The sequence below is a fragment of the Cynara cardunculus genome (assembly GCF_001531365.2).
Source record: "Cynara cardunculus var. scolymus isolate 2C chromosome LG 2, CcrdV1, whole genome shotgun sequence".
Lineage (NCBI taxonomy): Eukaryota > Viridiplantae > Streptophyta > Magnoliopsida > Asterales > Asteraceae > Cynara > Cynara cardunculus.
In genome coordinates this window covers 9,663,293-9,682,259 of record NC_037529.1, presented here as the reverse complement: position 1 = coordinate 9,682,259, position 18,967 = coordinate 9,663,293, and the positions used below count along the sequence as shown (strand labels likewise).

The following is an 18,967-nucleotide window of genomic DNA, read 5'->3' as shown; positions in this document are numbered from 1 at the left end:
AGACACTATTTAAAAAATGGTAGACAAAATAGTTGTTAAATTTATATTATATATTAAATCGAATGGTAGACAAAATAGTTGGTAAATTTATGAGTAAGAAAAAAGTAAAAGAGGAAAAGATTCGGTGTGCATTATTGAAAGAAAAAGAAGAATATGTATTTTTGTGGCCAGTTGGAAAAGTGTTGATTGTTCACTTTGTTTGACAAGTGTGTATTTTATCATAAATTACAATGATTGATTCAATAAAAGTAAAAGTAAACTACATATCTGGTCCATGTGGTTGTTCGGTTACAACGTTTTCATCCATACAATTTAAAAAATATAATATCACCATTCTGGTTTATAAAAGTTATCGAATTGGATAATTCTTACTAACGATTATTAACTTTCATCCGTTAAATTTTATATAATATATATATAGAGGTTATTTTGAAAAATAGTAAATATTTGAGAAGTAAATGAGTGATCTTAGCCCTTCATACGGTCAAAATCGGATTTAACTGATCAAGAATTGAGGTTTTGACTGGTCAAGATTTACGGCTATGCAGAAAATAGAGGAAACAGTTTCGTAATTTTTACAAATAGGCGACAAACAGGTTCATATGTGAACCCGTATGATTCATATATGAATTATATGTTCATATGTGAACCCGTGTAATTCACGTATGATATATTTTAATTAATTCACATATGATTCGTGTGATTTACATATAAACTAATTAATTGATTCAAATGGGAACTAATTAATAGGTTCACATATGAACATATAGTTCATATGTGAATCACACGGGTTCATATATGAACTCATTTGCCGCCTATTTGTAAAAGTTACGAAATTACTCCTCTATCTTTCGTATACCCATGCGAGAAATTATCTTGTGTTTCACAGTCAAAGCTGTAAAATGTTGATTAAATGAATGGTTAGGATCATTTCTTTATTTCTCGAATACTTATCACTTCTCAAATGAACCTTCCATGTATGTATGTATGTATGTATGTATGTATGTATGTATGTATGTATGTATGTACGTACGTACGTATGTATGTATGTACGTATGTACGTATGTATGTATGTACGTATGTATGTATCTATGTAAATGAAAGATCATGTGAGAAGCGTAAGAAGGGATTAGACCCTTGATCACCTTCAATCTCAAACTCATTCAAGAATCGTGCTTGATACAGGAATTCATCTACGTGCATCTCATCTTAATGCATCTCATCATAATGTGCATCTAAGGGTGAAAGTCTCTTCTTACATTTCTCACTGAACCCCGACCATGTATATGTGTGTGTTGAGGATCAAACGATAACACTTCCATTTTATGAGAACGCAAGAACATCCTTATTGCATGTGATAATACACATGAGAGGACCTGGTGATGTGTGGGAAGACGTGTCATGCGACTTAGGTCGTGCCAAAGGTCGTCTACATCTATGATTTGATATCACATGTGATAAATTATAGTATCATATTAAGAACACACTTATCACATGTGATAATACACGTGAAGGGACTTAGTGGTGTGTGGGCCACTTGGCTCGCAACCTAGATCATACCCGAAGTCGTTCGCATGTCTCTGATTAAGTATCACATTTGTATTATATGTGATGGAAAATAAGATCACATGTGATTGTCTATAGTTAAAGAGTGTTCTCATGTTCTCGTGAAATGAAGGTGTTCTCGTTTAAACCATTCTCTCTCTCTCTCTCTCTCTCTCTCTATATATATATATATATATATATATATATCATATGTGTTAGGTTCCAACGAGAATGCAATTTATAATGAGAAATGTAAGAAGGGATCTCCATCATTTGATCAATCGTAATTGAAGATCAACACTAATGCGGTGAGGTGCACTGGATTAGTTCTCGTGATAAGCGCAATTCTTAAGGTGAGAGTGAGATTAAAAGTGATTAAAGTCTAGATCATATCTTATACTTCTTGTCTTAACTCCAATTCTCACACGATCATTTGTCTATATCATATTCTATATATTTATAATCAAGGTTCTAAATGACGTAAAACATGACATAGAGGTGATATAAAAACTCAAGCCTTACGAGTTACGACAAGGCCACGATGTTTTTCAAGGCGTGTCCAAAGGCGGGGACGAACTTGTAATAGTAGTATAGGTGGTACATGCCACCGTTTTATTTCTCCGCCGAAGGGTAAAACTATTTAGGTTCATGAAAGGTGCAACCGTATCGTCTTAGAATGTGTTACCGTATTATTTTAGAAACTTAAAAGGGTGCAAGTGCAACTGAAACTTAAAAAAACTTAGTATATTAAATAAGCCCAAATTTTAAATTCTAGTAATCTAATTAAACCCAATTTCATATTAAACCCAAATTGTCAATTCTAAACTAAACCAAAATAAATTGAAAGCCCAATTCCAAATTAAACCCACCAAATTGAAACTTGAAAGCCCAATTTCATATTTTCATATTACATCCTATTGCCATGTTAAGACTTACCCAAAAGGCCAAAATCCAAAGTAACATATATCGAGTGCGAGTGTGTTGTGTGCGACCAGGTCTAGGGATGAATTAGGCGATTTTCGGGTGCAACCAGGTCTAGGGATGAATCAACTCAATCAAGGATCAACTCACTCCATGACTCGATCAACTCACTTGGTACATTGTGTCTATTTTCATATTTAGGTATACATTTTTACTATTTTAGTATTTTTACATTACTGATTAGTTGTACTTGATGTCTTGATCTTGATTTACAATTGTACATATTTATTACTTATTTAGCTAATTAGTCATTACATATTTACATATTATGATTGTGAATTTGTGATAAATGTTGATTTACAATTTTAAATAGACGTTGATTATTTGGTGCTTTGTTATCTGTTTTCTCATTGCTTTATTAGTTTATTTATTGTTTTATTTACATTTTACAGTTTATTGCTTGATTTGCTCCATTACTTAGACGAATAATTCTTGAGAACGAACTTGACATCTACTATCATTTTGTTTATAATGATGTCAGATTTGCCAACTTAAACCGCATTGCCTACCTTGCTAGATTCATGATGGCAACAAGAAAATATATTTCTCATCATTTAGTCTACTGATTATTGAAGCTAACACTAGTTTTACCCGTTGCAACTGCTACGGTTGAAAGATACTTTTCAACAATGAAGTTTGTTAAGACAGATTTACGTAATCGAATTGGTCATGACTGACTTTTTGAATTATGCTCTCATTTGTGCCATAAAAAAAGAAGCACATGATAATATGTTAAAAATGAAGATGTCATCGATCGTTTCCAAAAGATGAAAACACGCCAAGGACAAATTTAGAAGTTGTTTCTCAATTCTTTAAAAACCATATATTTTTTAATTATTTTTGGGTATATATTGACCGTTTTTAAAAGATGAAGACGTGTAAGGTACAAACTTAGGAGTTGTTAATCGCTCCTATAAAAATCATAATTTTTGTAATTATTTTTGGGTCTATATTACACTATATTAATTATATGGTGTCACCGTTTGAAAAAAAATTATGGGTTCGTCCCTGCCCAAAGGTGGCATACATACACACACACTTATCTGTGTTAGTGTTTTAAATAATATTGTAAAACAAATTAAATTCATATAAAGTAATAAAACTAAAAGAGAAAGAAGAACCACTGATACCAAATATATAATCTTCAATAGTGCAAAAATGGGATTAAGTCTCTTGAATCTCTACTTGTAATAGGAACACGAATCTAATCTGGTTATGCTTAAATGTATTGTTTAACCATTATATAGTAAAATGACAATTATGCCCTTACTTATTAAAATTAAAAAATAAAAAACGAAAAATTTTGTATTAGTCGAGAGTGATTTACATAGTTTTCACGAATCAGACGGTTTATAATCTAACCAGTCTCTCTCTCTCTCTCTCTCTTTATATATATCTATATAGGGGTCCATTCAAGAGAGAACTGATTAGTTTGTGGTAACTGTGAGAACCAATCTTAACCACAAATCAACGGATAAATAAGGAAATTAGTAATTATGGTATTTTAAGTTAAAATTATAATTAGAGGGCATTTTAGGTATTTTAAAAAAATTAATCTCTCCTCTCTCCGACCTCCTCTCTCCGACCTCCTCTCTCCGACCTCCAATCTCCGACCTCCAATCTCCGGCCAACATTATTCCGTTATGTACAAATTAATCACAAAGATACACAATGTGATACCCATTGTGATATACTGTGATACCATTGTGATACCAACTCAAACCATAAAAACATGTGATACAYCTTGATAAAACAAGCAAAAATAATGAAACCGAACATTGTGATACACTGTGATACACTATGTTACACTGTGGAAACATCCTTGTCTTGAGTCCCCATCTCCCAAACCCATCGTTTCTCCTCGGCAACCATCTCCTCCTCCTGCTACACAACCACCAGATCAGCCTCCGGTAGAATCGGACTCTATTTCCCTCCGCCCACTTGGTCGAACTGGTTGGCCCCACCGTTGTCTCATCTGACGTTTCCTCTGATACAGAGTAAGGATTCGTCGGTGTTGCCAAAGACGAATAGGTTTGTGCCGCCGCATCTTAGACCGGGTTTCCACGGGAGGGAGGCGAAGCCGATCTGCCCCTGTGATGAATGGTCCTCTATCTTCTAGTGTTGATGGAATCGGATCCAACATGACAAGTTATGAAAGCAATACCTTGTTCAATCTCCAGCGGGAGTGAGAGGGCGCGTTATCGTCGGCCGGCTTGATGAAGAAGATCGTCGGCCGGCTTGATGAAGAAGAAGAAGCAGCAATAGGAAAAGAGGGTTAGTCGATGAAAGAAGGAAGAACAAGAGGGTTAGGGTTTTATGATTTATAAACATTACCAATTTACCCTTTATTTTATTTTAGGATATAATATTAATTATTTAAATGATTGGCTCACATTGGTTCTTACAGTTACCACAAACTAATCAGTTCTCATTTGATTAGGCCTATATATATATATATATATATATATATATGTTTTCAAATGAAGGGTGGAGTTATCTTTGATGAATAGCAAACATTCAAAGTGAGGAACATAAGTACCGGTGGAGATGAGCAATGGCCTAAATTTCATCAACTCTGCACCAACACTAAGAAATGGGCTCTATGAACATTTTTCTCAACGAGATGGATGCCATATTTACCGAATTGCAAAATACCAGACCAATCATTGTTTGAAACCTAGAAATGGATAGGTTTTCACATTCCTATGAGATTCATAGGAGAGATGTGAGCAACAAGATACGGAGTAGAAAAATGGGCTAGATATGAGAACAATTTCACGATATTAGAATCGATGGATGACACAAAGGAGATTGGAGAAGCAAAGGTAACGTGTGAAAAAACACGTCTCTGAACGATACGATAAGGTGTTAGAGGATGAATCATACATTTTGGAACAGTTCAAAACAGTCAAATTTTTTTACCAAACAGATATAACCTCTCTCACTAATTCATATATGGGCTTTAGAGTGTATTATAAACTATAATAATGTTTTCAATAAAATGTTCACATTGTGTTCATTTTATACGCATATTTGATGATGTGTATGTTACAGAGAGATGAGAGGGAAAACAAGAGAGTATAGAAGAGAGATGAAAGAAAAAAAAAGGATAGAGGAGAAAAGGAGGTAGAGATTTTTAATTTATATTAAATTTTATTTTTCAACAAATTTTTGTGGTATAAATTGGATCTCACGAATTCAAAAAACGTTTTAAAAGAACGTCTCCTTACACACACACACACACACACACACACACATATATATATATATATATATTATATAGATTTGGGATCATATGAGACCAAGGGTTTTTCGTGAGACCCGTAAGACCAATTCTCAATCTTTGGATTAGATCTACAATCTGAACATTCATAATCACAAAATTGCCACGAGACTTCTCAATAATCACAAAAATTGCCATCGTGCAACTTTTAAACTATTAAATCATTATCTTATAAAATTGATCAATGAATATAAAATGGTCTTACGGGTCTCACGAAAAACCATTGATCTCACATGAACCTAACCCTATATATATGGTTGGATTTTGGTGAGAATAAGAGTTATGTTGAGAAGATAACAACAATTTTATGGCTGTAAAAGAGATTAAATTCATATAAAAATTAATAAATATGACTAATATCCCGTTTGGTTCATAAAATCCCAATAAAATTTAATGAAATTAAAATAATAATTTCATCGACCAAATTCCACTCAAACATTTAATTTTTTCATAAGATAAATTGAATTTTAAAAATTCTATCAACCATTAATTTTGTAATTTCATATGAAGGACGATCGATGGCCCAGGGTAGTAGAGGCCCAAGGGCCATCAAGGCCCAATTCTTAGTGGTCTCATTTCTCACCTTTTTTTCTTAAAAATTACCGACATACGCTCGCGCTCCCGACGCTCTCTCTCTCTGCGCATCTGCCATCAGCCTCACACCCTCCGTCTCCTTCCGGTAATTTTCTGATTCTACTTTCGATTTCAGTTTACATACATATATACATATCTATAAAACCTGTATGGCTCAATTTTGTTTTTATTCTTTCGTCTATTCTAAGCTCTATTGTAGGGTTTTGATGTTCTTTTTAGAACTAAGAACATGATTAAGTATTTGGATCGATTAAACTTTTTTGCTGTTTGTCTAATTTGCACAGTTCCATTAATTGGTATCTTAGTGAGGCTATTTTACATTTGAACTAAGTGTCATTATTCTCCAATATCATCTCTATGGAACTTTTATGCGTAGCATTGATTAGGGTTCTGTCGTGTCCATGGTAGTAGGTCCATTTTGTGGCGTATTTGGGAAATCCAATTAAGAGATTCATACCAAAGTCAAGCATGCAAAAATCACTAAACCCTGAAACAAGGATAAGACAACAGACATACATTTTCGGTCGAATTAAGATGCATATTTCAGGGACCTTTTTTTGATGAAAACTAGATTTATTTGTGATACTGATATTACCAACAAAAATCGACAGGAAGTCAAAGAAGTTGAATTACGATTGCAAAAATAAAAAAAAAATTGCGAGTGAGGCTTCCTGGTAGTGAACTAATATTCAAGTATCCAACAACAAAAAAGTTTAATTTATCCGGGAACACATGATCAACCCTCAATCCCAAATGCCAAAAATCATTAGACCCTAAGGTGGTGTTTGGTTTGCAAATTCTGGAGGAATCTGAATTGTTGAATTCCTTTAACCAGATTCATTTCTTTCGTTTTGGTTCATTTTTTTTCAACGGAAGGAATCTTTAGATTCCTAAAATTCCATGGCTTTTGATAAATAAATGGGATTTTAATTGAATGAAATTTCTTATTTTATGCCCGATATACGTTCACCCCATCTGATAATACCTTAATCTCACAAGAAGCCCGACAGTATTTTCTCCTCAACAAGCCGACACCAGCTCGCTAAACAGGTTTGATTTCTTGCTTCTCCATTGCTAAACAGGTTTGATTTCTCTTTAGTCTTTCGATTTCTCCCTGATCGATCTCGATTTTGTTTCTCTCTGCTTGCTCGATCTCGTTATCACAATCCAAAATCATTCAGAGGGTTAGAACCATTAAGAGGCAGATTTTTTTTTGCCAAACAAGATTCACCTCATAACGATTCAGAGGTTGCCTCTTAATGGAACTATTACTAGGTAAGAGCAATGAAAAAGATAGAGAGTTTTACCCGGTAAGTAAGGACGGCGACTGTTACCCCGGTAAGCACTTACCCAGTAACTTGTTGCATTCAATATGTTTTTTATGTACTAAAATCTTAAGTATCAAAATAACATATAATGTTGAATCCTATCGGTAAGCACTTACCGGGTAAGCATTTAGGTAAACGGCTCCTAAATTTGTTTATGTATGCACCATGAACGATATGTTACAAAAACAGAATGACCCACCATCTTTTTTCTAAGCTTCGTCTTGTAAACCCACTTGTCACCAATGCTTTGCATCACAACTCAAAAAGATTGTGTTGAGGATGACAAGTGAAATTATGTATTACTTACCCTTAAAATCAAGTACAACTTTTTAGTTTATAGAATAAAAGACAGAAAAAATACCACTAACTAAGACCAACAATTTGCTAGGTAATTGCTATTGGAAGATCAATTAGCTTTCAAGTATCACTCTTTTAATTGGCTTGAATTTATATAGCATTTTCAAAACTTGTTTTTATCACAATTTGCATTCACTGCTAATTGGGTAACTGCATTACCATTGGTGCTTACCTCATATACTAGCATCCATGTAGGCCTTCTCCGAATACAGAGCCTTGCTTGAGTTGTTGCACTAGTTTCTTGCAAAATGGGGTATTGGAGCTATTTCTTCAACTTCATCATCATGTTGATTTTACTAGGCAATTGCTTATTCTAATCCCTTGTGTTTTTTTCATCAAATACAACCTGTCTTGGTCACAATTTCTTTGTAAGCCTTGGATGCTTCATCAATGCCAAAAAAGACCCTTTTTTTGCCATCATCATCAAGCATCTTCCTTTCTCATTCAGGGTATATCATTCCAAACATCCTCAACCGTCATGTCTGAAGAGAAATGAGACTTCTATTCAAGAGGTTGATGCTTCAATTGGCTGCTTCTAGCCAAAACATCTATGGAACTCTTCCTCTAGCCAACTTGCTACTAACCGTATTGAGAATGCTTCTATTTTCTTTCTCTGATACACTGTTTTGTTGCAATGTAAATGGTTGTGAGATCTCTTCAAATGCCTTAGAGCAATATTCGCCACCATGATCAGTTTCAAGAGTCTTAATAGTCTTTCCTGTTTCATCCCCAACACAAGCCTTGAAGCTTTTGAATATATTAAACGCCTATGTTTTTCAATTTAATGATTATCTTATTAAAGTATTTTTAGTTTTAAAGAAATTAAAGTAATTGATAATTATTATATTAAAGTATTTTTAGTTTAAAATATTCTAGTCGCGCATTGGGCTACTACAGAGCCCACGTACAGCCCAACTCCCTCACTTATGATCAAAGAGAAATAGAACAAACCTGAGTTCTCTGTGTGTTTTGTCATTGTTTTTCACCTTAGTAAAACAAAATTAGATATGCGATGCTGGTTCTACAATAACCAGATCTTATATACACACACAACCATTTCTGACACACACATCTGAAGATGACCGATGAGTGTGTGCAGGGGATAGGAGGTGTTGTAGGTGTTCACACACACATAGGGGCAGAAGACGATGGTTTCGCTGCTGGAGGATTACCGGAGGGGTAGGGGAGGGAGTGCTCTTAAAGCGGGGTTGATGAGGTTCATGGTAGCTATAGTGTGTGAAAGGGGAAAGGGTACCGGAAATTGCATTTGTGCAAGGGGAATGGTCACCGGAAATGGTACATGTGCAAGGAGAAATGGGAGCCGAAAATGTTGTTTGACTATTAAAAAGCCCATATCTAGAGAGGAGAGCGGAGTTGTAGAAGGCGGAGAAAGGGATGAGCAAGTGACCGGACCGATGAACCCATGGTTGCTGACGAGGTTTACGATTGGAGAAGAAAATGGATGGGGTGAGTATATGTACTATAATAATATTTTTGTTTAATTCTCTAATATAAAAATTAAGTAAACGAGAAAATAGCAAAATACTTTGAGTTAACGAACTTTGTTAACACGGTTAGCTACAAGGACCAAAAGCGAAACAAAATGGCAACCACACTGATCAAGCGTATAGTTAGTTTACTAGTCGTGTACCCACGCAATGCGGCTGAAGCCTTGAATTTTAACAATTTTGAAGTTTCACTAGTTTTATTATGAAGATTTCACGATCATATAAGTTACACTTGGTCTTTACGTATTAATACAATTTGAATAAATAAGAGTTATGGTTCCAATTACAGTCTATCGATGAAAAAAATTGTATGACAGTTTAAAATCCAATATATTTAAAATCCAACATATTTAAGCGACTCCACAAATGTGTTCGATTTACACCAAAAGCAAAGAATCAAGCGATCAAGAGCAAGACCGAGAGTTCTAGAGCAATTGAATGGGGGAACTTTTAATAATTCATGGTGAATATCAGTTTGAATCTCACCTTGGGGATGGGGAGAAGACATAGAGGTGTGAGAGGGTGAAGGCATGAGTGAAAAGTGTCAAAAGTATCTTGGGAACATGAAAAGAAAATGTAATAATGTGCATTGGTAACTTGTACTATATGTTATTTTAATTGTAGATTAGGAGATTTTAAGACTGAATGCATAAAGTAGTAGTACTTAATGCATTATGAGTTGTTTTTAAGACTGTGTGTATAAATGTATAGTACTTTGTGCATTAAATATTGTTTTTAAGACTTTTGATAAATCTGGTTTATAAGGTGGTATAGATAGTAGGGACTAGACTTGATAGTGAGTGGCAACCAAAGGGACCAAAAGTGTAATTTACTCAAAAGTTTAAATAGCTCAAGTCATTACTATGGTGTTTGAACATCAAACAACATCTTCGGCTAGTGTCCCGGTGTGTTGCCCTGTTGGATGCTCCACCAGTCCACTTTTTTTGCTATTTTTTATGGAAGTATTTCACCTTTTGAAGGTGAATCTTTTTACTTGGAAATTAATACTCTGTATCAACTTATAACGTAGTTACAAACATTTAGATTAATTACTTCATTAATATAATATCTTTGTATATTCGTTTATTTATTTATGTATTTACATAATTACATTTAGTAAAACCACCCCGGCTCTCCCCATGGGCCTATCGATTATTTTCTTTTCAAGTTTTGTTTCTGATTGCAGGTTTTCAGATCTTATAATCAAGTAGCATAAATCACTAAGGCTAGTTTAAGAAAAATGATTCGAGTTGCTGCTTGTAAGCAGTGGAATGGTCTTGTAAGAGAACTTCATTCACCCATCTCACCACTTTTTTTACAACATTATTCGACCACTACTTCGTCGAAAGGAGCTTACAATGGCTCAGAAATTCTTAACTATATGGGGGGTCTGGATGGTGATAAAAAACAATTGGTCCATAAGTTGGTCAATTTTCGTATGAAACAAGGTAAAAAAACAATAGTTCGAGCTATTTTTCATGAAACTCTTCATCGCTTAGCTCGTACCGACCGTGACGGAGTTCAACTCATAGCCGATGCCCTTGAGAATGTGAAACCCATATGTGAAGTAGCAAAAGTAAGGATAGCAGGTAATATTTATGATGTCCCTGGGGTTGTAGCCAAGGATCGTCAACAGACCTTAGCCGTTCGCTGGGTCCTTGATGCAGCTTTCAAACGACGGACTAATCACAGCTCTAGATTGGAGGAATGTTTATTTGCTGAGATAATGGATGCTTATCGGAAGAGGGGAACTGCACGTAAGAAAAGGGAGGTTCTTCATGGACTTGCTTCCACCAATCGGAGTTACGCCCATTTCAGATGGTGGTAAAATGAAATCACAGAAGAGCTACTTTTCACTCAATCAGATATGCGGTAAGATATTACTCTTTCTAATTATTTTTTCATGCTTCATAAAGATTTTCAGTTCTCAAATTGCTCCATTTATTATTTTGTAAAAATCAATAAGAGCACCCGTCCACTATGACTTGCATGAAAAATTACCTTTGATAATGGAGAGAGTAATGAATTTATCTATTCTCCATCTCATAATTATGAGTAAAATTTGAAAGAATGTCTTACTTTTGAAAATGGACACTTATTTTGGGATGGAGGGAGTACCATTTATGGTTCCACCTAAGCAATCGCTTAGATGATTGAAGTGTTAGAAGGTCAATCGATCACCCAGCTCTGTTTAATGTTTTTTTTTAACACTAGTACTTTTATTTTGGGAGGTCAGTTTCCAGCCCTAACTGAAAAAAGGATACTGTCTAGTTTTAGCTTCTAGGTATTTGAACCCACATATAGGCTGAGAAATCAATTAAAAAGACGCTTCCATTCTCATGATCGAGGACATAGGCATCGCACATAGCATAGTAGGTGTACGAGGTTCAGTTTGATGTATTTTGTGTTCTTGGTCTTGGATTGTAGACCCAAAGTTGACCTTTTAGCCCTAGCATGTTTTTGGTATTATCTTTTTAGCTTTTGGAATTGTAGATCAGACAGGAAAGAGCCTAGGAACTCTCAAACACATCTTATTATCTTGGATAACTGTGGTGTCCAAACCAGCTTGGGCGTAATCCCATGAAGTTAACAGCCACACAACCCTGAGGTGACTCGAACCGGTCAACATTGAGGAGCAAACCCGAGGCCATACCAGTTGAGCTCCCTCCAAGGGTTGACAGTAGGTGCATAATTGAATCACTTTTACAGAAACAATTTATACACGTTTTTTTCTCAAACTATCGACATATTGTTTAATTGTTCATCACATCTAATTGTTGTATTTTTTCTTTCTGAAATTTCTAATTTTTTTTTTATGTAATCAATCCTCCTTGATGATCATTTATCACATTCTGCAAATCTATATGCGTAGTATCATATTCTCTCTCTTGCTGGTGTTAATTTGAAAGCTAATTTGCAGACATTCATTTTTTTTGCAGGTTTTCTTTCTTGTACTACATTTTGAAGAAGGCACACAAGTAATCAAAATGAGTCTGGTACTTGTAATAGATGATGCTATTTCTTTAGTTTTACAAGTTTTCAAGCATACCCTCTTTCTATGTTTGGATTCTGTATCTCAAGTGATTTGAGTCCAACTTCTGCCATGCTCTAATAACAAACTTGCTTTCTCTTTTATTATTGCTTCTGAAGTCACTCTGCTTTTTTACTCTCTTTGTCCCAAAATAAATGTCTCCACTTTTTGAAATGTGTAATTATTACATTTTTTAAATCAAGTAAATGATAGTTCTATCTTTAATAATAGTAGAACAAACTGAAATAGAAATGTGGACATTTATTTTGAGATGCCAACTGTACAAGTGACTTTACTCGAGGATGGCTACAATAGTTAGAATATGAATAAAAATATCAGGTTCAAATTTAATGAGGAATAAAAATTCACTTGTGGCCACGGAGGTTCCAATGCGGTGACTCTGGGCTATCTGCAAAGCAGGTGGTTGCCCTAGGATTAGTCGGCTCGCATAACGGGTTGGATATCCAGGTTAATAAAAAAATAGTTAGAATATGAGTTTGTATATGCTTTGTGCTAAGGACTCAAAAATCTCGTTTTCTTTATGCGTAGCCGGAAAGGGAAACCACCCGTGCTTTATTTTCTACCTTTTGTTTTAACGATGATCTGCAATAGAATAGGTCTTGTACAAGCACAATAATTCTCCGAGTAAACTGAAATTTGGTCTTAGAGGTTTGTCAGATATATCACCTTTTGTCTTTTGCAGTTTTGAAAGTACAAGATAGTTATAGTGGTTTGTAAGGATTTGGTTCCTCTCTCAAACGGTTAAAACTCATGAAATGCTGATATTTTAGTATTTTCTATCTGATTTTTAAAAAAAAATGGAAATTATATAGAAAACTTGACATTATACAACATGAAAGATGAAAATTACAATGCTCTTAAAGAAGTAGAATCACAATTATGGTCGGTGTATTTTTAAAAAAGAAATGACAAAAAAATAAATGACTTGACCATCATTTAACGGTAGATAATTGAACGAGGTTAACATATGAAGTGATTATAGCTTTCCACTTCTTATGACGTAACAATGATTTGTCAATCACCCTTAATGAGGTGATTAGAGCTTCCCACTTTTTATAGATAAAATACAATGAGATAAAGAATATATGAAGATACTATTGTAAATGACGTCATCCAAGAGTTGTTAATTTCACTGAGAATGTATACTGTTCAATATTCCGCTAACGAAATAAAACAACTGAAATTAAATCTCGAGTAAAGCTTCACGGCACACTTTGTACAGTATTCCACTTGAGTTGAGGTCAGTACGCAGCACGCTTCTCGATGAATACTCATCACCAATAATCCCCACAAGAACAGACACCGTCCCTAAAATGGTGAAAACGGTGAGAGTCTCTCACAATTATCAACCTACCCACAATCTTCGACATGTGTTTGATCACATTGTGACAGTTGGTACACACCCTCAAGTTCTTAAATACGCGAATTGGTCGACCAGCTTGTGTATTAAGGATCCCAAATGCCACGGCCAACTTTTCACTATGATACTTGAGCATATGCTCCTTTTCTTCCTCTTCCACATCATGCAATACTAATTTGGGTGAAGAAATGTAACCCTCTTTCTTCAATCTAAAATCCATTTCTTCAAGATAAGCATATATCCTGGCCGTCTCTGGATGGGTGGAATCCCCAACTGAGAAGGTGTGGATTTTGTTCTGAACATGAAGCCAACTATAACCTGGGACTTTCTTTACCCCTGAATCTCTCATTTTTAATCTCATTGTACCAACATCAGCCCATCTACCTGAAGCTGCATACAAATTTGATAGCAGGATATACATTCCGGCATTGTTAGGCTCCATCTGGAAAACCATCTCTGCAGCTTTTTCCCCTAATTCTGTATTGCCATAAATTCTGCTGGCACCAAGTAGGGCACCCCATGTAGCAGCATCTGGTTCAAAGGGCATATTCTTCATCAGATTCTGGGCATCATCTAGGCGCCCTGCTCGACCAAGGAGATCAATCATGCATGTATAGTGCTTAGAATTTGCGGTTATTCCATAATCACGATCCATCGTGTAAAAGTACTCTGTGCCTGTATCCACCAACCCACTATGACTACATGCAGACAGCACACCTACCTGTATCAAGTAGAGCCAAAAATATTATGACACCATACATGTCACCTCTTGGAGCATGAAAGACCACAGTGTCAACGAAGATTCTTCTTAAGATATCTCCAACATTCGGGCTGCTAAAACTAGACCTAATATTTGTTTGCTCCCCAGGGGTTTACCCTAAGGCCCCATGGAATTATGCAAGTTATCTACGACAACCACAATTTAAAAAAAGCAAGAAAGATGGGAACTGTTATGGTTAGATCTGTCTAGGACAATGTCAACATGGGCAAGTGTTGTCAGACAAGTACAGTGCCTCAAGTTTCATGTAGGATACTATTGGCTCACAAAAAGCATTTGAATAATTCAATCGCGTTTTTATGGAAATATGGAGTTCTCTTGAATATCAACGTATTTCAATTTACAAAGACAAATCAAGACTGGATTGCAGTGGTATAAATTTTCTGTAAGGTATTTCTGAAAGATAAATATATAGCAGGACTGTCGAGTTGGGAATCGATTATGTGTAGTCAATAGAAAATAGGAACAGCATTGTCATATAAACGCAATGATGTTGCATATATTTGAAGTTAACACAAGATCTGGATCTAATATATAGGACTGTAAAAGTGTAAAGTGAGAATTGATTATGTGCATTCAATAGAAATTAGGTACAACATAATTATATAAAGGCAATGATGTTATATATCTGAAGTTAAACATGATGAGAAAGAATGTTAAATAATGTAGAGTATAAGAGAGTCAGCATATTGTCTGATTGTTCTTGTAGCCACTTCCAAACCATTCAGGAGTAGCTTAACTTAACATGAAAACAACAGTTCAGCTGTTCAGGTAGAGGTAACTACGTAAGTTTTGGTATACCAGTTTTTGTAGCAATGAGCAAATTAAAGAAGATGTTTCCATAGGAAGGAACTCTAAAGTAGGAAAGAGTGCCCACAACCATAATGGCCTCCAAATCTTTGTTACTTGCCATTTGCCAATGCTGTAAACCCTGGATGACTGCTTTTAATAAATTAGGCAATGATGTGGATTACAATATCAAATACCATAAAAACTAAAAAAGAAATCAAATTATTTTAATAAAATAGCTTAAGGAGAAACTGGAGGAAATAGTTGCCTTTTTTCTCTTGTAATAAGAACTTGGGATATCTATATGAAAATAAGTAAATAAGGGTAGACGGTAGACCAAGTAGGGATAATTCTTGAAATTCTTGTAGATGATATGGTTAACCAACGAATGGCAAGTGCTTTTCTTTAAGGTGATTTCACTATATTTCTGACCAGGAACAGGGCTTTTTTGGCTATACATACATTTTCACAAATAAACTTCCGGGGGGTCCGAGCCATCAATGAGATACCACTCAAAATATGGAAAAGTATCTATAACTTCCCCTTTTTTTGCGTCAAAGATCTTACCCCATAATGTCCATGAACAGTTGCTCCTGGAGTAGCCAAATAAGGCTTATTTTCCAATGTAGAACTACGAATTCACGAGGGGATCTATTTACAAGGGCAACCCCTTGTGAACCATGGCTCCTCGGCTTTGCAAGTGTTGGAGAGAAAAGTCACTGTAGTACTCTTTCCATCATATTTTGCAACCAATTGTTTTTTGTGACTCGAACATGTGATTCACCATACCAGTTGCTATAAAATCACAAGTCTATCTACTAAAATAGTTAAATTTGAGGGCTCACAAGCTGTCAGACACTATCTTTTCTTAACCACGCTCTAAACATGTAATATGGTTGTCTTCTATAATCACTTAAATAAGGTGAAAGATGAAGAAGAAAGGTGCAGAGAATATATTGTGTATATTGGATTTTGGGGTTATGAACAATGCAACAAAATGCTATCAGCCAAGGAACTTAAAGCAGATTATTACCATGGTAACTTCATCTGGTTTGACTCCACTTCTCTTCATTGACTCAAAAATTCTTAGGGCCTCTTTGCCAAAGCCATGTCTTGCATATCCAGCAATTATTGTGTTCCATGAGACTATGTCCTTATCAGCAATTTCTTCAAATATAATGTAAGCTTGATCTATGTTTCCGCACTTGCAATACATTGCCAATAATGCATTGCCCACATACCACCCAGATCCAAGCCCTACCTTAAAGAGCTGTGCATGCAATTGGTTACCCAATTCTAATGAAGTGATCTCAGCACATGTGCTCAAAATACAGGAAAAAATGGACCTATTTGCCTTCTCTCCATCCCTCTTCATCTCTACAAACAAACGCAAAGCTTCTTCATTATGGCCCAGATGAGCATATCCTGCAATAATTGCACCCCATGAGATGCAATCACGCCTGGGCATCTTATCGAATAAATCCCTAGCAAGATCAATGAGACTACTCTGTGCAAACCCAGTAATCATGGTATTCCAAGAACTCACATTTTTACAAGGCATTGCATCAAACAACTCCTTTGCCACATCAATATTCTTACACTGCATATAACCTGCAATTATGGCATTCCACGAAACAGGATTCTTTACAGGCATTTCATCAAAAACTCTTCTAGCTTCATCCAGCATCCCGTTCTGCACATAACCAGATACCATAGCTGTCCATGTATACACATCTCTAACTGGAGACTCATCAAATAACTTCTGTGCTTCGGGCAATTGCCCGTTCTGGGCATAACCAGAAATCATTGTGTTCCAAGAGACTTCATCACGTACTGGTATTCTATCGAACAGCCACCTTGCATCAACTAATTTCTTCTTCCTTACATACCCACCCATCAAACAGTTCCAAGAAATCACATCCCAAGCTGAATTCGATTCAAACAATTTACGTGCATCGTCTATCCTCCCATTTTGCACGTATGCTGCAAGTATACCATTCCACGAGATAGAATTCTTGTTTGGCATCCTATCAAAAATTATCCTTGCTTCTTCAACATATCCGTTTTGAGCATAACCAGACAACATAGCATTCCAAGAAACTGCATCTCTCTCTGGCATTTGATCAAACAATTTCCTCGCCATACCCAGATTCCCATTTCGAACACACCCGGTAATCATCACATTCCAGGAAACTAAATCTCTTTCGGGCATTTTTTCGAACATCTGGCGAGCAAGATCGAACCTGTTGTTCATCAAGTACCCAGATATCATCGCGTTCCACGAAACAGAAGTCCGTTGGGACATCTTTTCGAACATACGTAGAGCTGAATCGCACTGGCCACTGCGCATGTAGTTGGTGATGGTTGTGTTCCATTGCACTATGGTCGAGTCCGAAACAATCGGTGCTATTGCGGGTGGAGAACGTTTAGGTTTGAGGTTATGGAAATTACGCCTAAATTGTTGTTTCTTCAACGGTCGTATACAGCTGCTGTGTAGCAGTCTCAAGTGCATTGAGTGGCAGCTTGCACCAGAACTGGTTGCGAGGCTTGCTGACGACAGCTTTCTCAGGATCATACCATTTGCGCTTACAAAATCCAATCAAAAGATTAGGATCCTCCGATGATTATAACCGGTCCTTGTACTTGCCCTTCAGTTACAAATGTCATTCACTGTTACGAATATTTACAAAAAAAGCCCGTGATTGTCGAGAAATTAATTTAAATAGTCCTATTTAAAAATACAATTACAAAAATAGCCTAAAAATACGTCCTTTTTACAAAATCAACCACTCAATCCTTCTTTCTAACTGAGAAATGCGAAACAGCCCACCTTTGAGACAAAAACCGACGTTGACGTGACAAAGGATGAACTCAAATTAGACGATGGGACATAAAGTTGACCGAAGGGTGTTGCATGGGTTTGACGGATTCATCATTCATATATGAAGATTGATATTATCGAAACATTTTTGGAGTGCAATATTTCCAAAAGATTTATATCGTGGAGTTTGTGTTTTTACTGCTGGTTTGGGTGGCCTTATACGAGGTGATTGTGTAAAATGTAATGGTGAAGAGGTTTGCAACTATGTAATCTGTAGGGGTGAAATATCTTCAAGACCAGCTATATCTTGAGAATCCTGTAGATAACTGTGTAAATCGTCATAATTAATTTTTTGAATCTTTTGTAAATAATTTATTTAGGTTTCTTGATAATATATCTGCTATACCATTATTTTTTTCCTTTTATATGTTCAAAATTTATTTTGTATCCGCTTCCCTGTATAATATTTTGTAAATTAATCCATCTAGTCCTATTGACCTTTTTACTTTGATCATTTTTTATGAAGCGAACTATGACTTCACAATCTGTTCTAACTGTAAATTCATTGTGT

The 18,967-nt window shown here is 35.6% G+C and overlaps 2 protein-coding genes across 5 annotated transcripts; one reads left to right on the top strand and one right to left on the bottom strand.

Moving 5' to 3' along the window:
- The first annotated feature begins 6,419 nt into the window (after positions 1-6,419).
- On the top strand, positions 6,420-12,731 carry LOC112506986 (ribosomal protein S7, mitochondrial). 4 transcript variants are annotated; one of them, XM_025111357.1, is made up of 3 exons: positions 6,420-6,488; positions 10,783-11,468; positions 12,536-12,731. In XM_025111357.1, exon 2 carries the CDS (start codon positions 10,837-10,839, stop codon positions 11,422-11,424), a length of 588 nt encoding a protein of 195 aa, XP_024967125.1. In that variant the 5' UTR covers positions 6,420-6,488; positions 10,783-10,836; the 3' UTR covers positions 11,425-11,468; positions 12,536-12,731. The 4 variants fall into 4 exon arrangements, with proteins under 4 accessions (XP_024967125.1, XP_024967126.1, XP_024967128.1 ...); XM_025111358.1 differs by lacking the exon at positions 6,420-6,488 and adding an exon at positions 6,526-7,485; XM_025111360.1 differs by lacking the exon at positions 6,420-6,488 and adding an exon at positions 9,188-9,555 and having other exon boundaries at positions 11,264-11,468.
- A 930-nt stretch (positions 12,732-13,661) lies between these two features.
- Positions 13,662-18,123, bottom strand: LOC112505723 (pentatricopeptide repeat-containing protein At4g02750). The gene is made up of 2 exons (XM_025109671.1): positions 16,609-18,123; positions 13,662-14,729 (listed from the first exon to the last, which is right to left on the bottom strand). Exons 1-2 carry the CDS (start codon positions 18,085-18,087, stop codon positions 13,923-13,925), a joined length of 2,286 nt encoding a protein of 761 aa, XP_024965439.1. The 5' UTR covers positions 18,088-18,123; the 3' UTR covers positions 13,662-13,922.
- Positions 18,124-18,967: the final 844 nt, after the last annotated feature.